Source organism: Perna viridis, chromosome 8 (genome assembly GCF_037379345.1).
Source record: "Perna viridis isolate PV_CMFRI_1.1 ecotype Kerala chromosome 8, ASM3737934v1, whole genome shotgun sequence".
NCBI lineage: Eukaryota > Metazoa > Mollusca > Bivalvia > Mytilida > Mytilidae > Perna > Perna viridis.
The window spans coordinates 44,673,802-44,696,133 of NC_142452.1; the positions used below are offsets into that span (position 1 = coordinate 44,673,802).

A 22,332-nucleotide genomic window follows, 5' to 3' on the forward strand; every position below is an offset into this window, starting at 1 on the left:
GTACAGGACATAGAGAAGTACTAATTTGAACAAATACAGGACCTAAGACCAGCACTAATTTGAACCACCCACAATTAGGATTTATACAATGAAGCTTTTTTTTATTTTTTTTACAGAAAGCTGTAAATAAAGAGAACTGCTATTAGTAAAGTCCTCTTTCAACTATTTGGATATTTTTTTTTATGATTTATTTTGATTTTTTACATGTGCCATTGATAAAGTGAAACAAAATACTTAATAAAGATATTTAATATGAAAAGGACAACTGCAAATGTGATTAGTTTTACAACAAAAAAATAGTTTTTATATTTCTGTTTTCCATTTGTAAACAAAATATTGCATTGTTGGTAATTAATGATTATGAAAAGAAAGGGCTATCATATATGGTACATGAGGAATCATATTTTGTACATCAAACATTGTATAACACACAAGGTATATGGTGTTCCATACAATGTACAGGTTTCTAAATACAATGCCCAGCTTGGTGTGGTCCTGGAGGTTGCACCCTGTACATTGTGACAAGTATCCATAAGCAAACGGTTCAAGCTCAAAACAGCTCTGCAGTTTGATCAAGTCAGTTGGGTTTAAACATTAAACACACAACAAAAACTTGACTAGAATAGGGAATATAAGTCTCTTCATGTGCCTCTGTGGTTCCACAAGAATGGGTCCTAGACGACCATTTAAATGTATGGAGATTTTTCATTTACAGACTGTAGAGTTTAGTATTAAAAGCAAAACATTTTTTCCTATAAAAATACCGATAGAAAATGACAAATGTTAATTTTTACATGATAAAAGTGTCAAGAAAAAACATAAAATACATTTAGCATTGCAATGGAATGTTCCCAGAAATAAACAATTGCATTGTACATGCAGATCAGTCTTCAGATTTCCAAACATCAGAAGTTCCGGTCAAGAAAATGAAACTAAAACTCTATGGAAGTGGCATTTTCTATGTTCCCTATTCCTAAATGGTTCCAGTAACAACCCACCAAAGTCAAGCCAGTCTTCCTTTGGGGGTAAAGTACATTGCAGTACCATTTAAAAGAGATCCATATACATTTTATTGAGTTAACAGGATTTGTCTGTACATCAGAAAAAAAGTTTGTTTTTGCCCCATGTTTGGGCCATATATCCTGAAAACTTCAAGTCACTACCCCAAATACTAATCCCTAGCTTCCTAGCTATAACCTTGGTTCCCTTGATTACTCTTTCCTTCTATGGTATGGCCCCTCGTGGTACAATTCACTAGTAGTATGAAACTGCTCATGTCTGGCCCCTTTTTTACATCTCCTTCTAAACATTTCAAATAACCATCCCTAAAATTAACCCTTGCCTTGCCTTCCTTTAGTGATAGTCATTGTTCAGATTTCAGGACAATGCTGGTTCTAATCCTTTCTTGCCCCTCATTTCAAAACAGTTTGCAATTCCAGCCTTTCCTAAAGATCTATACATTTATACAATACTCAGGGGAATGTCTGGACACCAAGTGTCTACCAACAACGGCAACAACACCACGACATCATTACAAAAACTTTTAGGGTTGTATAAAAACATGGTGTTATTATAACAGTTTGAAGTGAAAGACTGAGAGCTGTTCCAAGTCAGGACCATTGTGGTACCAGCTGCTCTGGTGGTGTAATATCTATTTTGCCAGATTTATTTTGGACTTGTCTTGATTAGTGAATCAGCTTAGTGTTCAGTAATTTTGATGTTACCCTTATTTATCTTTTACCTACCAGGTTTTTCATAGAAGCAAATATGTCCAGTACTTCAGGATCATCTAGTTTATTATGAGACAGGTCGACCACACTAAGTGAATCACAATCAGCTAAATGTTCTATATCACCCAAATCAGAAATTCTGTTATGTGATATATAAAGGGAGTTAATCTTTGGTAAACAAGCTGTAAAAAAAAAACAAAGCATACAAATGTAAATCTAGAATACCATGAGACAGGTGCTCCCTAATTTGACAAAATTCAAGTTCATTTAATAACATATTAAGAAATTGTAGCGTTTTAAAACATTCAGTCATTGGTCCAACTTATTTTTTTTTATTTCTGTTGTGACACAATTACTATATTGTATTTTGTTCTGCATTGTAAACACATAGGCCTTCATTAGTTCTAGTTGTTATAGAGATAACATATGGTGGGCTGTAAATTACATAAAAATATCAATATTTAACTTTGTTCTACTACTGGCTACACATTAATCATCATTGTCTGTACAAACACAACATTTTCCTTATAAAATGTTTCAAAATGAAGTCTACTTTATTTTTTGATGTTTTATAGATTCCAAAAACCCATTATTTTGCAAACAGTTTGTGAATAAAATTAGTTTAACTCCTAGTTTTGTTTTCAAACCCTGAATTGATTGAATAAGTTGAATAAGATAACATTATGAATAACTGAATGTTGTTTATTTTATTTTTCAAGGGATCAATTGCCAGAAGTTGACATTTCCATTTTAAGCGTACAAATGTAATAAGAACTTGTATTTGATCCTATATTATAGTACTTTCAAATACAGGTTACAAGTTCAAAATTGGAGTGTGTGTCTTATTCCATGTCGTTTAAAGTATGATTTGTATTCCATGTTGAAGGCTTGAATTGTGTAAATTGAAGGCTTAAAGTGTGAATTGTATTCCACACTGAAGGCTTAAAGATGTTGTTGTTAACAAGTGTAAATTTTCAGTACTTGCTAAATTTAGCTAATGGAAAAAATGAGTTGTATCATGGACTGCAACATAAAAAATTGTATACATGAAAAACTTACTTAAATTATTTATCTTCTTGATTCTGTTGTTGCTTAGATTAAGTGCATCTAGGTGTATAAGAGGCTCCAGATTTTCTATCTCTGTTATAAGATTCTGTTGAAGATACAGACATCGCAACTCTATATTGTGATCAAGATTTTCTATTTTTCTGATACCATTACATTCTAACCACAGGCATCTTAATCCTGTATACTCCTCTAAACATTCTATCTGGAAAATCCCTGCAAAATATTAACCAAATATTGATTTCATGAAAAGACAAACCCTCTATTAATCTTTTTCATAACAAGCACATCTCTTACACAAAACTGATATATACAAAAATAGCAGAACTGTTAAACATTTGACAGATAAACAACGCAATAACTTCTACAAATCAGAAAACGACTGTAATTCTGTTGAATAAAATGTAGCTCTGGTAATTTGCAAGAAAACCTTAAACTTTCCTCTTCAATTGTAATCAGTATTAGGATGTTAGACAAAAAGTGCATCCATTTGATAGAAAGGGACAACAACTCCTTCAATATGTTCTCTTACATTTACTGATTTAAAATAATAGAAAAAAAAAGTTTTAAATATACTAATAAACACATAAAAGAGGCAATAACTCCTAAACAGAGTCATCTAAACAATTTGGCAATGAACCAATACAAAAACAGTCAATTGTTGTCCTCACAGCTTCATAGACTATTATTGAGTTTTGTATGGCAAGCCAAAGTGGACAAAAATGAGTATTTTCTAATATTAAAAAATGATTTTTAAAATATTACAAATTCATTTTCTAATATTACAAATTAGGTTTCTTATATCGCAAAAACACCTTTTCAATATTAAAAAAATCAATTTTTGATTACTAAATCAGGAATTTGTAATGTTAGAAAATGAATTTTGAACATGAAAGGGATGATAAAATGAACATGAAATGATGATGAAATGAAAAAAAAAGGATGGGACACAAGAATAATAGGGTCGACAAATTTTGATTGCCACAAGATAAAAGGGGGGATGAGTAGGGTCTGGCAATTTAGCCTCCTGTAGGTGAGCTTAAATTGGAAAAAACTTTATTTTTTAGCTTTTCAACTAGATAGATACATATAATCATAATAGGATAATTAATTTGAAAGAGTGAATAACCAAAAAGATGGTCTCAATTGCCAAAGAACACCTAGATATAATGTGTGTGTGGAACTTGTTCCTCAGGTACCAATTAAATCTTAATGCATTCTTTGCATGAGTGATCATGTTTTAGTTATTCAGGATAACCAATTGATAAATCAACATGAATTAAAATTTTGTGAGCAGTGGATTAATAGTCATATTGTACGAGAGTGAAATTACTGAATTTATATCACAGTATGAATTACTGAAATTTTTACACTGGGAACATTTGGTAAATTCTTTCTGAGTTTAAACTAAAATTAACTCTAACCTTTATAATGTAGATACAACACATCATTTAGATGTGGAGTTAAATAAAGCTTCATTTCTTTGCAGTGCTGTTTCAAGAAAGCTTTTGTTAGTCTGCAAATAAATAACAAAATACTGTGAAAGTATCTTAATTTGTGGATATCAATTTTTGTGGATAAGGGAAGAAAAACAAGACTAAAGTGCATGGATTCTTCAAACCGTGCATATGAGGTTTTTGGTATTCACATCAATGGAAAGCTCCTTTTTATTGGGAACCAAATTTCGTGGTTTGACCTACCCACGAAAACCACGAAATTTGGTAGCCCACAAACAATAGTACTTTTACACTAGTTATTTCTACTTAAATCAACATTGAACATTAGAGTACATGTTCCAACATCTTTAAATTTTCAATAATTTATACATTTTAGGTCCTAAAAAGTGCTGTCAATGTTACTTGTAAAATTTAATAAAACTTTCATTATTACAGTTTTTACGACCCTTTATAGACTGATGCAAATTAACTAATCTTGGCACATTATATTATCTGGTCTGTACTTATTTTCAAAGGCACATGTATGTCTTGGTTAAACTAATCTTCATAGAGCAACAAAATGGTGGAAAAGTTCAGTGGCGGATCCAGGGGTGGGGATGGGGGGTTCAGAGGGTTGGCACCCACCTAATTTTTTAGAAACTTGTCATCAATTGATAAAACATGTCCTATCAACCCCCTTTTTCCTAGGAACTCCTCCTTTTCAAAGTGTGTGGATCAGCCCCTGATGTTCTATCTGACTCATAATATGATGATCTTTTAAAATATGTATACAAAATAGTTAATTATGACAACACAGTTAGATTAAACATATGAATAGATATAAATCAATTTTTCCCAAATTTTGTGAAACTAGTGTTTTTTATTTATTTTGTAAGGTGTGAGGAAAAAGTGTTAAAATTGTACCAAAATATTGAGTTGAAGGACCGTCACAAGAGTAATGAGTTCATAATAAAAAGGTCCATTGACATTTTCTCCATACATAAGTTGTTATGCTAATTTGGTGTTTTGGATTCTTTTTATTTTAAAATCACCAAGTTAGATATAAATCAGATCCAATATTGTGTATAGTAAAAATCTGCCATTGAAAATACTGTGTGATTATCTACATGATCATGTAAATGTATATACACATGTAAAAACTAAAGCACCATATATACCTTGGCCAATCATCCATTTTCTTTTCAGTGACAATGTTTTTCTCATTGGTTGTTTTGTTATCCTCATTTTTAGATTGGTTTCCTTTCTCTTGGTCTGAAAAAAAACCAAATTACATCAAGTGCACAGAGTGAAAGATGAAGATCAAAGTACCAAATGAACATAAATTGTTTTGAAAGGTCCACAAGCAATATATGTGTATGCTTAAATTTGTATTTTTGGAACCTGTCTGGAGGAATAGGTAAACTGGATTATATATAAGGTAATAATCTGTATGATGTGTCTACAGATTATATGCAATGAATGATATGAAAATATTCTACATGTACATGTATATGACATGCCTACAGACTATACGCCATGATCAATATGGCAATATTCTTTATAACGTGTCTACAGATTATATGCCATGAACATATGACAATATTCTACATGTATATGACATGTCTACAGACGACATGTATATGCCATGAACTATATTCCATATGATGTATCTACAGACTATAACTGTATTCCATGAACAAGAGCATCTTACAATGATAGAACTTTAGTGAGGACACAATACATAAATGCTCACCATTCATCTTTATATGCAGTCCTTGGATGAGTTACATGTATGTTCCTTTACCTAAAACACTTAATAGGTTTCTTGAAATGGAAATGTGAAATGCATGATAAATAAGCTGTAAGAGGCTGTCCATTTAGAAAACTGGCAGTTCCTGTTATGTGAATGGCACATTGCTAATTTTTACCACACAGAATATTTTGTTCCAATGTAACAACCCAGGAGTCAGAAATGTTCTTGGTTCTGGTCCCTAATTTATTAGCTCCAAACTCCCCCACCAGAAAGAACAAAAATACAATCTGAGATAAAAGATCCATTATCTTTTATTTTCAGTTGTTGTCTGGACATGAGAAGGCTTGTTTGGTCCTCTCAAAATACTGGCTCCTAACTGGTCATTCAATAGCCCAAACACAAATACAAGCCTTCCTTTGATGGTATGTTCTATTCAATTTGTTTGCAGTAGTATAAATAAAAAATCAATAATTTCACTTTATAAACAAAGACATGTACTTACAAGTTGTATTATTAGTATTGGCATTATCTTCTATAATTTCGATCTTTACTGGATCCTCCTTAACAACTTTGTCAAAACTATCTTCCACAATTTCCTCAATTAAAGGCATTTCTATTGCAATTTTTTCATACAATTCCTGGAAAAAAAATAAATACTTTTTCTAACAGTGGATACTATTGGTTTTTTTTTTAATTTGTGCTTACACATAATAAACATATTCTTATCATTTTGACTTTATCTCTAAACATGTATGATAAACTTTGAATGAATTAACAAACATGAAACAAATACTTCAATGCTCATGGTTGTGAAAATTTTTTATACATGTAATTGTAAAAAATATATTTGCTAGTTTGCATAGTTTGCTTGAAATGAAACAATAGGGGCTTGAATAGCTCACCTGGAATTCATTTGTTTACCAGCTATAAATAATTGTTTTCAGGAATAAAAGATATATCTGTGCCTATCTTTATAAGTTCTTCTTTCTTGGGGAAGATACACAACAAGAGAACGAAACTAAAAAAATCCAGACAAGTCACAAGTCGTATGTTCTGTAAAGCTCCTGAGTCTTGAGATGTTATGTTTATATTTTCTATAAATAAAAATTACTTACTTACAACAAAACGTTTGATTATTTTAAGTTTATCTTGATTGGCTTGAAACACGGTATGTTCCTATCTCAATCTTCAATCAATTCTACCTCCTGTCAGAACATGCGCGCTCGATGTAAATAAACAATATGGCAGCATAGTTACAAGGGCGATAATCCTAATTTGCATCAGGACAAGTCGGCCCAGTGGCCACAGTTGGACTATATACAGCTGTAGTGCACGCAGCAAATGCAAGGCTACAAATATCAATCTAATTTTAGACCTTGCGTTGTTTTTATTTTTTGTTTTGTATGTTCTCCAGTGAAACAATAAAAAACTGGAAGGGCTTATTTTAGAGAACAGAGAGCCACAAACATCCAAGCATAATCATGCAGTAAACTTTCGGCCTACGATAGAAGTTCCTTCTCACTTATCAGTAGCAGATACAAAGATGGTCAGCCAGTGTATTTTTCGCTTGTTTGATTTGTTTGCTTTTGGACAGAGTTGTCGGTTTTTTTTTGGTTTTTTTTTTTTTTGGTTTTTTTTTTTGGTTTTTTTTTTTTTTTGTTCTTTTTTGGGGGAGGGGGCTGTTATATATATATGCGGAGTCTGATATAAATGATCATAAATTACGCGTACGCAGACGATAATTTAGATTCGGAGACCAAGAAACCATACTGCGTCCTCGATCACTATATATATACGGTTATATTATATACCTTTGATGCCTGGTATAAATTACGCGTACGCGGACGACAATTCAGATACGGAGATCAAGGAACCATACCGGGCATTTGCCATATAAATAATTTATATAGAAGATGTCCGGTATGGTTTCTTGGTCTCCGAATCTAAATTGTCGTCTGCGTACGCGTAATTTATGATCATTTATATCAGACTCCGCATCTCCACTGTGGTGCTGTGGCGCGCCATTGATTGGACGAATACAACCAGTGTTTTGAGAGAACCCCCACCCAAACGCGACAGTACTTTCAGAACTGCTTGGTCGTAAGAGTAATCAAGGGAAGAAGGTTATAGCAGTAATCAAAAGAATGTAATCCAGGGATGAAGACCAGACAAGGAAAACAGACATACACAACAAAGAACATGCATAAAGTAACTAAAATCATATATATAAGGTAACAAAAGCAAATGAGCAACTCGGACTCCACTAAAAATTGGGTGCATGGACCAGGTGCACCGGTAGGGAAAGCGTCCTCTGCTTTTCTAGAAACACCCGCCAAGTTGCTCATAAAAAGTCAAATCCGGGGTAGACAAACGAGGAAAGGTAAACTATGACCCGTTGAATAAATCAGTTTTCATGATGCTGATGGATACATCATAACGATCCACGAGTTCATTATGACGACCATAAAACTTCTGTAGTGATGACTTCAATATTGTAGCCACATAGCCCTGTTCCAAAAGCCTATTTGTTAGAGTTTTAGCGCGATACAAAAGTCTGCGTAGTTTCGGCAAACTCTGGCATAATGTATGACTCGTGATATGAACACTCTATACGCAGATGCTGAAGGGATGTTGCCACAGATGAAAGGAAAGTTGACAATTCTGAATGAATAGTCATTACGTTTGTCGTAAAGTCTGGTCAATAGTTTTCCTTTATCATCGTATTCTGTGCAGGTTGAGATATAAGGCTGACTTCGCAGTATCTGTAGTATCCTTTATCTCCAGATATTTGGGGTAGATGCGATGTATAAAATCCCCGAAATTAAGGATTGTTTAAAGATAAAACGTCATCTATATAATGGAAACTGAGATTAAAGGATCTAGCCAAACGATATTCTTTCTTTCGGATCAGATCAGCTATAAAGTCAGCCTCATAAGAGTGAAGGAATAGGTCAGCAAGTAAAGGAGCACAATTTGTTCCCATTTGAATGCCGACCGTTTGTTGAAAAACGCGTCCACCTCACTGGACAAATATGTTGTCGATTAAAAATTCCAGCATTTTGTAAACATCTTCCTCTGTATATTTGGAAGATGATTGGGAATTATTTCTTACAAAGTATGAGGAATCTCTACCAATAACTATATATTTGTATCTAGGTGTGCCATCTTTTTTGAAAAAAAATAACGATGTATAATGTTTTTAAGTCGGGATTGTAACTGAATATGGGGAATAGAAGTATACAGTATTGAAAAAAATCATAGGTTTTAATGCAATTACATGTATATTCAAATAATAGTCTTGAACTGATTGTCTTTAATAGATCTTTCGAATTTTTCAGGATCCACATTGAATTAACACCACTGTGGGGGTAACAAGTGTTGTGGTAGGACTGCAGGACCTCTTCGATAGTTGTGAGTATAGAAGTTGAAAGTTTTGAAAGAGGTTTGGTGGTACATTTTGCAGATCCAGCTATGCCATAAGAAATAAAACGCTTATAATTTCATCTCTAAACCTATGATAAGCCAAAGTGTGCAAAAATGCCTTAATTATAAATAATTATTATTCAATTGTAAATATTTATAATTGAATCACAAATATTAATAACTATTTATATATATTTATAAATAGGCATTTTTGTCCACTTAGGCTTGCTATAAAAACCATTGTATTGCATATTCCATCAAAGAAAATTTACTATAGACCGGATCCGCTTGAATAGCTTGTACCCATTGGATTTGTTATCCAATTAACGAAAGACATAATTCAGACAAAAATATCGATTATTAAGAAAAAGGGGGTGGTTGAAACGGGTGTGAGACAAATATCAGCACAAGTTTCGTTTCTTGAAATCCGGATTTTTATCTTCACCCGGCATGTTTTTTTCATATTCGCATTTGTTTCTCGGGAGTTTACTTGGATTCCATAGATAAAATAAATCATAACATTATTCCGAATATGTAATACTCACGTGAGCAGAGGATCCCTTAATGACTTGATTTTGTATAATTGTTTAAGTCAATAGAAGTTATACTGCATTTCTGTATACAGTATTGTAGTAAGTTTGTTTTGTTATTTTTATTGTAAATGAAAATCTGAACTGATACTTACCAATTTACCGAGATATAAACTTTTTATCGGTTCATGCTTTCGTGTGTCAGGACAGAAGGATGAAAAATTAAAAGTATCATTCACTGATCGATTGCAAGTCAGTTCTTGCAAAGACTTGGACACTCCCCCTAACACACACACACTGTTTCGTGGGCACTGCCATTCTTATTTTAGTTTAGCGGTCATAAATTGCAATGGTATGAATATGTCTTAAACCTATATTAATATGGCCATTATGGGGTAAGTATTGCCTAAATCAGCAAGCACCGTGAGCTTTACTATACATGTACCGTCTGTGCAAGACTCGTAAAAATAATAATGGACATTACAAAGAGGGGGCGCCCAACCCAGATGAAAATTTTTGCTTCACAAGTGCAATATTTTTATTTATATTTAACCAGCAAGCAAATTAAATATTTCTATTTGAAAATATGTCTTGTTAATTAATGGGGGAGTTTTTTCAGTAAATGATTAACTTAAACAATTTTTTCCCCAAAATGCCAACCCCATACCCCAACCCCTTTCCCCTCGCTTTCAAAATGGTCAATAACTTTATAGCACTTCGCAATGCTTTACATTTTTTATCCCATGAGGGCATCTCTAGTAACATCCATTTTAGTTTTGGCCTGTCAGATCAATCTGTACAGATACCAGAAATATTACTGTTCTCCTTGGATAGTGGGGATATTTTACACTTATCATATTATGTAAACAAAATTCAGACGTCAGCTGCCAATTCCAAACAATAAAATGATTGCCTTTCCTACATGTATCTTAGAAAAGCTATGCTTTGATTTTGATAAAATAATCAGTGTTATATTTTTTTCCGAGGTTGGTTAGGTTCTTGACAACAGCATCAGTGGAACAGCCGAGATACACGTACATATATATCCACATGGTTTTTACGAAGTTTTTATAAACAAACATTCACTTCTTTAAATGAGTAAAACAAATTAGAAAAGACTTGAAAACTATCAGAAAAGTTGAATCTATTTTTACTGAAACGTAATCTTAACCTATATTTTTTTATTTGTTTGACTGAGGGAAATGATGAATTTTCTCTGTAAGGACAGTTACTTTTTGTTACTTCCAAGACATGACTCTTTTTCTGTTAGTATATTGGAGAATCTTTAGGGAAATTTAGAATGCACATGTGATAACGGTAGAGCTCACACCGCTTCGCGGCGCTTGCTATTAAATTTTATGTAATTTTAGTCATATAGTGTACATATATTTCCTATATACCAAAGTAAATTTACAAATGTAAGAGAAAACTTTACTTATTGTTTTGCAGGTGATGGCAGAATTTTGGTTGATATCTGCCCCGGGAGACAAGACATGTCAACAGACTTTTGACAAACTATGTATGGCAACAGCTAACCAAAACATGCTGTCTACTAATTACAAGTTTGCCATTCCTGATCTCAAGGTGGGTTGATTGTTTTTGCACTCCTACATGTATTTCATACTATACATTTAGTGTTTCAGGGGTTTCATTAATGTTTTGCAGTTCAGGAACCTACATGTACATGTATATGTTTAGTAGGATGTATAAAATACAAATGAGAAATTTTAAAATTCAGGAGGTACCTTTCAGTAGAAAGGTAAAAGTACCAGGTACCCCTCTTAATGAAAGGCCTGAAGTTTCCTTATTTTCTTATTTTCAATTCAAGTTCTACATCAATCCCTCTGTGTTGCATTTCCACACCAGAATCAAAACAAAGCTGATTTTTACTTGTTAGGGCAAACTCAATTCAGCAGTAGTACATTACTTGGGTGTTACACTTAAGAGATAAAATTCATATAAAAATTTTATATAAGCTAGAACTTTATTAATTTTCTAAACGGGTTAAATATTTTTTCTATACTTTTGACTTAGTAATTATTCATAACTGAAAAAAGTAGTAATTTATACACCTAATATCCAATTAAAAAATTCAAGTTTTGGGATATACTCGGATATTACATTACTGTACTGTGATATTTCAGGTTGGCACACTTGACATTTTGGTTGGTCTCTCGGATGATCTTGGCAAACTAGATGCATACTGTGAAAGGTATGTTGGTTTATAAAATGAACTGGTGAAAAATCAAAAGTTATGTCACTGAAGGTCACTTGAGATTTGTTATGATGATGAGACGAAATATCAAATTTTGCTCGTAAGGGTACCAAATACAATCCTGGATAGGGATGAGTTGATAAACTTTACCAAACTGTGCCATGTGCACACCACTCATTGTACTCTCCGATATTCTAGAGCCATAAGATGAGCTGATACACACTAAGATAGTTTAGAAGTCATAAATGTCTTTGAAGTCATGATGTAACTTGTGTATATATTTATATATATGTATATGTGTGTTTGTGTATATATGGTTTATACCATGCTATGCATACTGATATTGTTCATTGCACATGTAATATAATGTTGCTAGTTATTCCGTTATTATAATATTGTTCATTGAGTCTCTTTTTTAGAGGAAATACACATGTAAAAATATGAATGAATGAATGAATGAATGAATTATTGCTTCGCATATTAAAAATTCAGATCCATACCATTACTGTATGTTATTTCCAGTATTGTTGTTTGTCTACTTCCTTTTTAAGGAATGTCTAATAGGAGGAATCAGGGGTAAATTAGGTAGTGCACATTTAAAACCAAATTATCAATATGTCAGGTTTTTATGCCCCTGCAACAAACTGTTGGGGGGATATTAATTTACCCCCGTCCCTTCATCCATCCGTCTGTCCGTCCATCCGTCTGGATTACTCAAGATCATGGCTTGTCTGGCTATCTCCTCATACAGTTTTTGAACTGCATCTAAAATATTTTACAGGATATTTTTACGCATGATGAAGGTGTGCTGGGTCAATGGATTTTGATTTTTGTGAAATATTAAGGAAATTGGTGATAGTTGTTACACTTAGTCATTTTACTCAGAAATATATGGTTCATGGCTTGTCCAGCTATCTCCTCGTACAGTCTTTGAACTACATCTCTAAAATATTTTACAGGGTGTCTCTACACATGATGAAGGTGTGCAGGGCCGAAGGATTTTGATTTTTGTGAAATATTGCGGAAATTGGTGTTAGTTACTCTTAGTCATTTTTTAGCTTTTATGGCTATCTCATCTAAAATATTTTTTGCAGGATGTTCCTACACTTAATGATGGTGTGCAAGGTCATAGGATCTTGATTTTCATGTGATGTTACAGAACTGGGTGATAGTTAGACTTTGTAATTTTTGTCAGAAATATATCCCAAGCAACGCAGTTATGGATTTGTTATGGGGGTATAAACATTTTTTATGTGACAGTCCGTCCATCAGTTCACTTTTTCTCATCGCAACTAGTCTGACACTACCAAACAGTATTTCATGACACTGTGTGGCCAGGATACAATATGTAGATATGCATATATTTAGGAATTTCTGATCCCCAAATTGGTCCCCCAATTTTTTGTTTGGTACTGGAACAGTTTGTCATTGCAAGTATTGGAAGGATTGAGCTGAACCAACAGACCATTAGTATCAAAAGTCTTGGAAGGATTTATGAATCTGCAAACCATGTCTTCATACAAAAAAATAAACATGTTCCTTATTTGGCAAATCTAGTGAGCAGGGGCATCATCAGTGTCTTACAGACCCATTTGATTTACTTTAAAAAAAAATCACTACTAACAAATGAGGCGGAGGCTCCTGTGATAAACAGAGCTTCTAGTTTTTCAATGGATAAGGTGGGGTTAAGCATTGTAGATTTGTTTTATGTAGTATGCCAACTTATAATCCACATTTATGAAAAAAATCTTAAAAAGATGTTATTTTTGGTTTTCAGTGTAACAAAGAAGATTGCTCAATATTTAGGAGATGTTTTAGAAGCACAAAGGGACAAATTACAGGAAAATTTACAAGCTAATGGAAGTAAGATCCTATAACAAATGGAAACTGTATAATTTATTTAACACATACATGTACTCCTATCTTAGTTTATGAAAAAAGAAATTATTTAATCCGTTTAGAGAATTGAAGTTCTAGCCCATATAAAATTTTTTATGAATTTTATCTCTTAAGTGTAACACCCAAGTGAAAAGCTTCTGAAAGTTTTGTACATCTGTAACTGATTCTGAATAAGAAATAAAATTGGGTGCGTTTATAATCTGTGTGAATCAACTACTGTCTGATTTTTATAAAGAATGCTACTGAATTATTAGAGGTAACAAATATATGTAGATACTTGATGTGTACAGCCAAATGTTTTTTTACAACACTTTTCATTCTATACTGAAAGTTTGCATTCTCACGAAACTTCATTATATTTTATAAGTTTTTGTGAATTTTATCTTACTTGAGACCCATTTTATCATGTTGATAAATATTAATAAAGCTCCTGGAAGTAATGTAATGCACATGTATCAAATAATGGGATGATGTAGATCAAAGAACAAATGTCCCGATGAAAATGGGAACCAAACATGTAGTCTGTGGTAACAATGGACTTTGGTGAAGTTTGGCAGTATTTTATTGACATATACATGTACATAATGCTATAACTGACTTATGGTTACATTTTACAGCTGATCTTGTAACCTACCTTACCAGATTCCAGTGGGATCTTGCCAAATACCCAATTAAACAGTCATTGAAGAACATAGCAGAAATCATAGGAAAGGTTTGTTATCAGATAGTTCAATTGTCATTGTAGGTTTATCATAGTTAAAACTGTAAAATCATTAGCAACATTTACATCTAAATACAATACATGCTAGGTACAAATTAGATATACATGGGATTGGTTGAAATCCTTCTTCTACTGATATGGTTGACTCTTTAGGCTACCCTAATATACATGTACAGTAGCAGTGTGCTCACTTGAGAAAAATACATATGGATGAGGCTTTGAATAGGGGTAAAAAATAGGCCTTGTTGAGTGTTTTTTTTTATTACAGCTGAATTTGTGTATGGTTTATATACCCCAACTCAATGAGTGGTTGGTATATTAGTATGACATTGTATGAGTGGGTGGTATATTAGTATGACATTGTCCATCTGTCATACTGTTCATCATTCCATCTGTCTGTGCATCAAAATTGTTTTCACAAAATCTTGAATCTCGGCTCCTTATGGATGAATGGATTTGAAATTTGATGAGTTGCTTTATATAGATGGGGCATACATTGTAAATAATTTCGTGTGCTTTATTGACTTCCTGTTTTGTGGGATTTAGCCATTTTTCACAATTGAATGATTGAGAATATTTGTCTAAAAAATCTCAGATGTAAATAGATAGTTTGATTTCAAGTTTTGTGTGTAGCTTTATATAGATAGGTGGTTCCTGAACAAGCATTCAACTAACTGTTTTATCAAATTAATTTTTATTTGATTTGTGTGTTACTGTTCTACCCATGAGGTGGCACTTTGTTTGTGATGCTTAGTAAATAAGATAGTTTGGTCAAAGGATTAGTATAATATAATGATTGCAATATGAAAACATACAATGTACTGTAATGAAGAAGATATAAAAACATACTGTAATGTCCAAGGTATAAATACATGTTGTAATATTTTAGGTGTAAACACACACTGTAATGTATAAGGTATAAATACGTACTGTAATGTCCAAGAGTAATCAAGCGAAATCAAAAAATGTAATCCAGGGACAAAGACCAGACATAGAAAACAGACAAAGACAACAAAGAACATTAAGCAACTAAAACAATACTTGCGCCAGTGATGGACTGATCTCATTCTTTGTTTACGGTGCACCGCTATGTTGCTATGGGCGAAGTCTCATTCCATGAGGAGGATGTATTAGACTTTCTTCTGGGAAGCTTACTACGTTTCTACACAGCCAATTTGTACAACTGTGACAGAATTATAGCAAAGCAGTGACAGAAATATAGTAAAGCCATGACAAAATTATAGTACAGCAGTGACAGAATTATAGTATAACCATGACTATACTATAGCAGTAACAAAATTATAGTTCTGCTGTGCCAAGGGAACCAAGGTTGTAGCGGTAATCTAAAGAATGTAATCCAGGGACAGAGACGAGACATGGAAAACAGACATACACAACAAAGAACATAAAGTAACTAAAATCATACATACAAAATAACAAAAGCAAATGAGCAACTCGGACTCCACTAAAAACTGGGAGCATGGATCAGGTACACCAGTAGGGTAAGCGTCCTCTGCTTTTCTAGAAATACCTGCCTAGTTGCTCATAATTGCAACATAACCCTGTTCCGGAAGCCTATTTGTTAGAGTTCTAGTGTGATACAAAAAGTCTGTGTAGTTTCGGCAAACTGTGGCATAACGTATGAGTTGTGATATGAACACTATATTATACTACAGCCGTGACAGAACTATACTACAGTTGTGACAAAGTTATAGTACAGCAGTGATAAATAATAGTTCAGCTGTGACATAACAGCTGTGACAGAATCATGGTATAGTGGTGATAGAGTTATAGTACAGCTGTGACAAAATTAAGTACAGCTGGACAGAATTATAGTACAGCTGTTACAGAATTGTAGTACAGTGGCATGACAAAATTATAGTACAATCATGACAAAGTTATAGTACAGCAGTAACATAATTATTGTACACTAGTGACAACAGTACAGCCAAGACAGAATTATAGTACAGTTGTGACAAAATTATAGTACAGCTGTGACAAGATAATAGTACAGCTGTGACAGAATTATAGTACAGTTGTGATTAAAATTAAAATTATAGTACAGCATGACAGCCATGAATAAATTGATTGTATTTTCTGTGTTCAACTTTTACTGTACTGAGTAACTGTTTAAAGTTATAGTTCAGTTTTCATATTTTGAAAAAAATAATATTTATTTTTGATGAATACTAATTAAGTTTTAACTAAAAATATATATTAACTTTGAAGCAAGTATCCCAAATAGAAGCAGATCTTAGGACCAAGTCTCAAGCCTACAATAATCTAAAAGGAAACCTGCAGAATTTAGAAAGAAAAGCTACGTAAGTATATTACTGCACTGTTACTCCACTAAAATCTGCTTACTAATAAACATTAAAGTTGAGTTTGTCAACTATATTTTTCAGTGTCTTGAAACTTGAAAGAATTGAGGCAGACTGCCAAAGAATCTTTGTTCAATTATAGCAAATTGAACCAGAAATTGTCTTGAAATAGCATTTTTCAAATCAGGTAGATTCTCAAAGTCAAAGGTCACGCTTATCATGTCAAATAGCAAACCATCTTTGTAGTACATTTGTAGTACAAAAAAACACTTTACCTAGATCTTAACATCGTAAGTGCACATGTGTATATGTTGATCAAAAGAAGTTAAAATAGCTGAGAATGTGTACTTAAAATCATAAACCTACTCATTAGAAATAGAATGGGGCTAAATTGCTATCACATTGTCCCTCAGTTACACTTTTTTAACATATTTCTCAGTTTCTATGAGAGGGAATGCTAAGATATTTTGTATATTGCTTTTGCATAATGACTTGAACATTGTCTCCCACTCCAAGGTTTGACTGAAATGGTTGAGTGGGGTATTCTTAGTACAAAAAAAGAGTGCAAAATCTTGTTATGTTTGTAATTTATATTACTACAATATTGTATATGTGTGTGAGTAATTTGGTCCCATGCTGTTAGCATGGTCAGCAGGAAAAGTAAATATGTGGATTATCAGTATCTATTTTTTTAAGCTCGCCAGAATGCATATGGCCATAGGCCATGTAAGCTATTGCCATCACTTGTCGTCTGTTAACAATTTGCTCTGACACTACTTGACCAATTAAAACCAATTTTGGTTTAGATGTTCCTTCAGGTATCTTGTGTATAACTATTGTGGGAATTTTTTATCCGTCAAAAAACATTACCACTGTTAGACATTAGGCAGTAGGTTTTCACATATATCTCCAAAACTGTTTAGTTGAGCCAAATTCCTTCTGGATTGAAGTGTTCAGCATGATGATATCTATTTGTGGTCGTAATTTTGGTTTTAATCTGTTTAGACATGTTGGAGTTATTGCTCTTGTCAACATTTGTGCCCTATTTTTAATGTTTTTTCTTTCAAAAATTTTCTCCTCTGAAACTACCTGACCAGTCATAACCAAACTTAATAGGAAAATTCCTTAGGGTTTTCTATATAGATCTGACGTGGGTTTTTTTAATCTGTTGAAAAAAAAACATGGCCACAGTTACTAAAAATAGAACAAAGGGGTCAAAAGTTTTCCTCATACTTCTCTAAAACTGCCAGGTTTAGCTTAATTCTTTCAGTTGCCAAAATGATCCTTATTACAAGGCCTACAATAGTTTGCAAAGGACTAAAGTTTACTGACGACTCATTGTTTGAGTTATTGCCCTTGAAAGGCAAAAATTGATGTTTTTAGCCATTTTAAGCCAATATCTTGAAAACTATAATAAATAAAAAGAAACTTTCAATTGATGAAATGATCCTTATAAGTTGTAGCAAAGTCTTCATCGAGTCAATAGTCTCAGACACCTCCTTGTTAGAGTTATTGCTTTTGAAAGACAAAAAGTTAACCAGGTAAGCGATTCAGACTCCTGGGAGCCTCTTGTTTTATTGTCCCCTGAGATGCATTGCAAAGGGACATAGAAATGCGGGGCGTCCATATGTCCGTCTGTGTTTTCCACACATTTTTTGTTATGCTTTTACCAAATAAGATTGTTTTTGGTATGTGGCCTTATTGTGAAGAGTTACAGATTAAGTTTAACTTAGGTTACAGTTTTTTATGATTTTTATGGAAATTATTGCTCTTGGACTTAGAAAATTTCAGTGAATTTACAGTTTTCCACACTTTTTTTTTTTTTTTTGGGGGGGGGGGGACATTGGAACGCTGTTCTGTTATTACTACAGACATTTTTCCATTAGTATTATGATTTTGAAAACATTAGTTTCACATTGGTATGCACCTTGAAAAGCTAATTTGTCTTAGGCATTCACTGTGATTTTTTTTTAATTTATGTTTTTAACATGTAAAGTACATTTATGAAGTGAATACCAAAAAAAAAATAAACACTAAAAGGGTTAGCAGAACAATATACAGTATTTTAAAGCATAACTTATCTTTTGGTGAAGGTTGTAAAGACAAAATCCAGTTTTGTACAAATTGATGAATTAGAGTTGTAGAACTAACGATACTTAATAATTTGCCCTAATTTCCATATACCGGTACTATGACATCCCATAATTACAAAAGCACTGAAATAACATATTTTTTTAAAGAGAGTTTCAGTTTGAAGATTACATTAAATTCTTAGTTTTCTGCCGTACTCTAGCTATATTTAAATTTCATGTATGTATTTATATTAATATTGAAAAATGTGCACACAAATTAGTAGTGGAACTCATGGCCAATATCTCTATAAAGTTACATGGATTACATGAATGGTCTCTAACTTTTTGTTTTAATTACTAATATTTTGTTAGTCTACACACTGTTATTGAGTTTTTATTAAGGGTTCAAAGTTCAATAATTGATTTCAATTAAGATGGAGTTTTGGGGTGTCCATGATATGTTGACTTTTGTACTGTAATCCTGTGTTGAGATTTTAGATTTATGGTCCCATTTTCAGATTGTCGCCCAATTTGTTAAAAAATAAACTTTGAATTGATTGATTTTAACCAGGACTGATTTCTTTGTATTCTTTGACATGCTAAATCTAATCTTGTGTTTAGATTTTGGGCTATAAGAGGTAAACAATCAAGTTTCAGATTATTAAATTTATTGACAACAATATTTTTTTGTTAGATACTAGTACCTGCTGTGTCAAATATTTATGGTTATGTAAGGAGAAGTGTAGATTTATATTGAAGCTTAATACAACTATGAATTTGAATTCATAAATTGCAATCTCAATTCATAGTTGTATCAAGTTTCAATGTATAATCCATACTTGTCTTTACTTTTCGGTATTTTTACCTCTGTGACCATATCAAGCTGCACCCCAAGGAATATTATATGTACTGATTTGCGTTTGTACTTCACAGCTGTTTTCATATTCTAGATTCTGCTTTTTTCAAAAACCACTTTTCTTACATTTCTTTTTTCATTTCAGAGGAAGTTTACTAACTAGAAACTTGGGAGATTTGGTAAAGAAAGAAGATTTTGTGTTAGATTCTGAATATTTACAGACACTTTTAGTTGTTGTACCAAGGTGAGCTGGAAATGTCTAAAGAAGAATTTTGTATTATTGTATTTTTACAAAGATTAGGTGAGGATTGTATATAGCTCTTTCAACGCAACAAAATCTGTTTAAGTTATTGGACTATTGAACATTTCTTTGGGATTTTGACATCTTTATATCACATCAGCAAAAAGAAAGAAATGATGCTATGAGCAGTCTGGTTGAAATTTTATGGATTCCATTACACGAAAGCTGTAAGGGTAAAGTTGAGCTATTGCCATCACTTCATGTCCGTCATCGTTAACAATATTTCAAAACTCTACTCCTCTGACACTACTTTACCAATTGGAACCAAACTTGGTATGAATGTTCCTTGGGGTTTCCTGCGTAGAACTGTTTAGGGGATTTTTAATTTTTAACTTGACTTTTTATGAGCAACTCGGCTGGTGTTTCTAGAAAAGCAGAGGACGCTTACCCTACCGGTGCACCTGGTCCATGCTCCCAGTTTTTAGTGGTCTGAGTTGCTCATTTGCTTTTGTTACTTTGTATGTATGATTTTAGTTACTTTATGTTCTTTGTTGTGTATGTTTGTTTTCCATGTCTGGTCTTTGTCCCTGGATTGCATTCGTTTGATTACAGCTAACCTTTGATTAACCTTGGTTCCCTTGATTACTCTTACATGTAATTTTACATTAATGTGAATTATGCTTTAATAAGTACATTTAATATACACAATTTTTAAATGTCTATAAATGTTTTGATATAAAATCACATTAATGTACATTGCGAAATCATTGACATTGGTCTGGAAGTATGAAAATGTTGAAAGTTCTTAAGATTGAGAAAAATTCTGAAAAAAAAATTAATTTATAAAGTTTTTTACCTTACAATCATATTGCTTTGAATATGAAATAAACTGAACTATTTTTATGTATAAAATGTCTATATTTGTTGAATTTGGATCATTGTGATAAAAGCAGTTTATTTTGAAATAATTTAGCTATTTTAACTAATGCGATACCATCTTACTTGTCTAAAAAAGACAAAAATAGCATTGTTTGTATGAAAAATGTCTATTTTATTATATTTGGTACATTGCGAAAACATTTTCACTGGTCTGGGAGTATGAAAATATTGCAATTTCATAAAATTGAGATAAGATATACTCAATTTTTAGATAAAAGAGTATTTTTGGCTTATGCAATACCATCATATTGCTCTAAATATGAAAAATTATGCTATACCTTGTTCCAGGATAATAAAAAAACCAAAATTTCATAAAATATTGGTGAAAAGTACTCTATTTTGAAATAAAATAGCTATTTTAACTACTGTGATACCATCATATTAGTCTAAAAAAGATAATATTGCATTGTTGATGTAAAAAAATGTCCATTTTAGTATATATGGTACATTTCGATTACATTTTCCCTGGTCTCTGAGTATGAAAATATTGAAATTTCATAAAATTGGGGTAAAATATATTCGATGTTTAGATAATAGAGTATTTTTCACTTACGTGATACCATCTTATTGCTCCTAATATGAAAAGAAAGGAGATTTAATGTGAGAAATGGCCATATTTGTTGTATATGGATCATTGGGAACACGTTTTCCTTGTTTCAGGAAATAAAAATTCTAAAATTTCATAAATTATTGGTAAAAAGTACTCTTTTTTTGAAATAATTTAGCTACTTTATCTTATTAGTCTAAAAAAGATAATATTTCATTGTTGATATGAAAAATGTTCATTTTATTATATATGGTACATTGCAAAAACATTTTCCCGGTCTCAGAGTATAAAAATATTGAAATTTCATAAAATTTGTGTAAAATATACTCAGTTTTTAGATAATAGAGTAGTTTTGACTTATACCATATTGCTCTAAATATGAAAAGAAAGTAGTTTCAATGTGAAAAATGTCCATATTTGTTGCATATAGATCATTTGGAGTACATTTTCCTTGTTCCAGGAGAATGAAAAACAGAATTTTCGTAAAGTATTGGTAAAAAGTGCTTTATTTTAAAATTATTATAGCTGTTTTAATTAATGCGATACCATCTTATTTGTCTAAAAGAGAAAATATTGCATTGTTG

At 32.3% G+C, this 22,332-nt stretch overlaps 2 protein-coding genes across 5 annotated transcripts in view; one reads left to right on the plus strand and one right to left on the minus strand.

The window, feature by feature from the left end:
* LOC148610672 (dynein axonemal assembly factor 1-like) overlaps window positions 1–7,245 on the minus strand; it is a 32,144-nt gene extending 24,899 nt beyond the window's left edge. The window contains exons 1-6 of one of the 3 annotated variants that reach the window (XM_088595925.1): window positions 7,100–7,245; window positions 6,487–6,622; window positions 5,410–5,503; window positions 4,220–4,311; window positions 2,790–3,011; window positions 1,746–1,912 (exon numbers count right to left, since the gene is read on the minus strand). In XM_088595925.1, the coding sequence (XP_088452051.1) occupies window positions 1,746–1,912; window positions 2,790–3,011; window positions 4,220–4,311; window positions 5,410–5,503; window positions 6,487–6,595 (684 nt within the window). In that variant the 5' untranslated portion in view covers window positions 6,596–6,622; window positions 7,100–7,245. Of the gene's footprint in view, window positions 1–1,745; window positions 1,913–2,789; window positions 3,012–4,219; window positions 4,312–5,409; window positions 5,504–6,486; window positions 6,623–6,886; window positions 7,045–7,099 lie in introns of those variants that run through there. The other 2 variants (XM_088595926.1, XM_088595927.1) reach the window with 2 other exon arrangements.
* Window positions 7,246–9,950: 2,705 nt separating this feature from the next.
* The window catches only part of LOC148610674 (V-type proton ATPase subunit C 1-A-like), a 34,215-nt gene continuing 21,833 nt past the window's right edge, over window positions 9,951–22,332 (plus strand). For both annotated transcript variants that reach the window (XM_088595929.1, XM_088595928.1), the window contains exons 1-7: window positions 9,951–10,039; window positions 11,387–11,521; window positions 12,082–12,149; window positions 13,930–14,015; window positions 14,669–14,763; window positions 17,002–17,093; window positions 20,167–20,265. In XM_088595929.1, coding sequence (XP_088452055.1) covers window positions 11,390–11,521; window positions 12,082–12,149; window positions 13,930–14,015; window positions 14,669–14,763; window positions 17,002–17,093; window positions 20,167–20,265 — 572 coding nt within the window. In that variant the 5' untranslated portion in view covers window positions 9,951–10,039; window positions 11,387–11,389. The remainder of the gene's footprint in view (window positions 10,040–11,386; window positions 11,522–12,081; window positions 12,150–13,929; window positions 14,016–14,668; window positions 14,764–17,001; window positions 17,094–20,166; window positions 20,266–22,332) is intronic.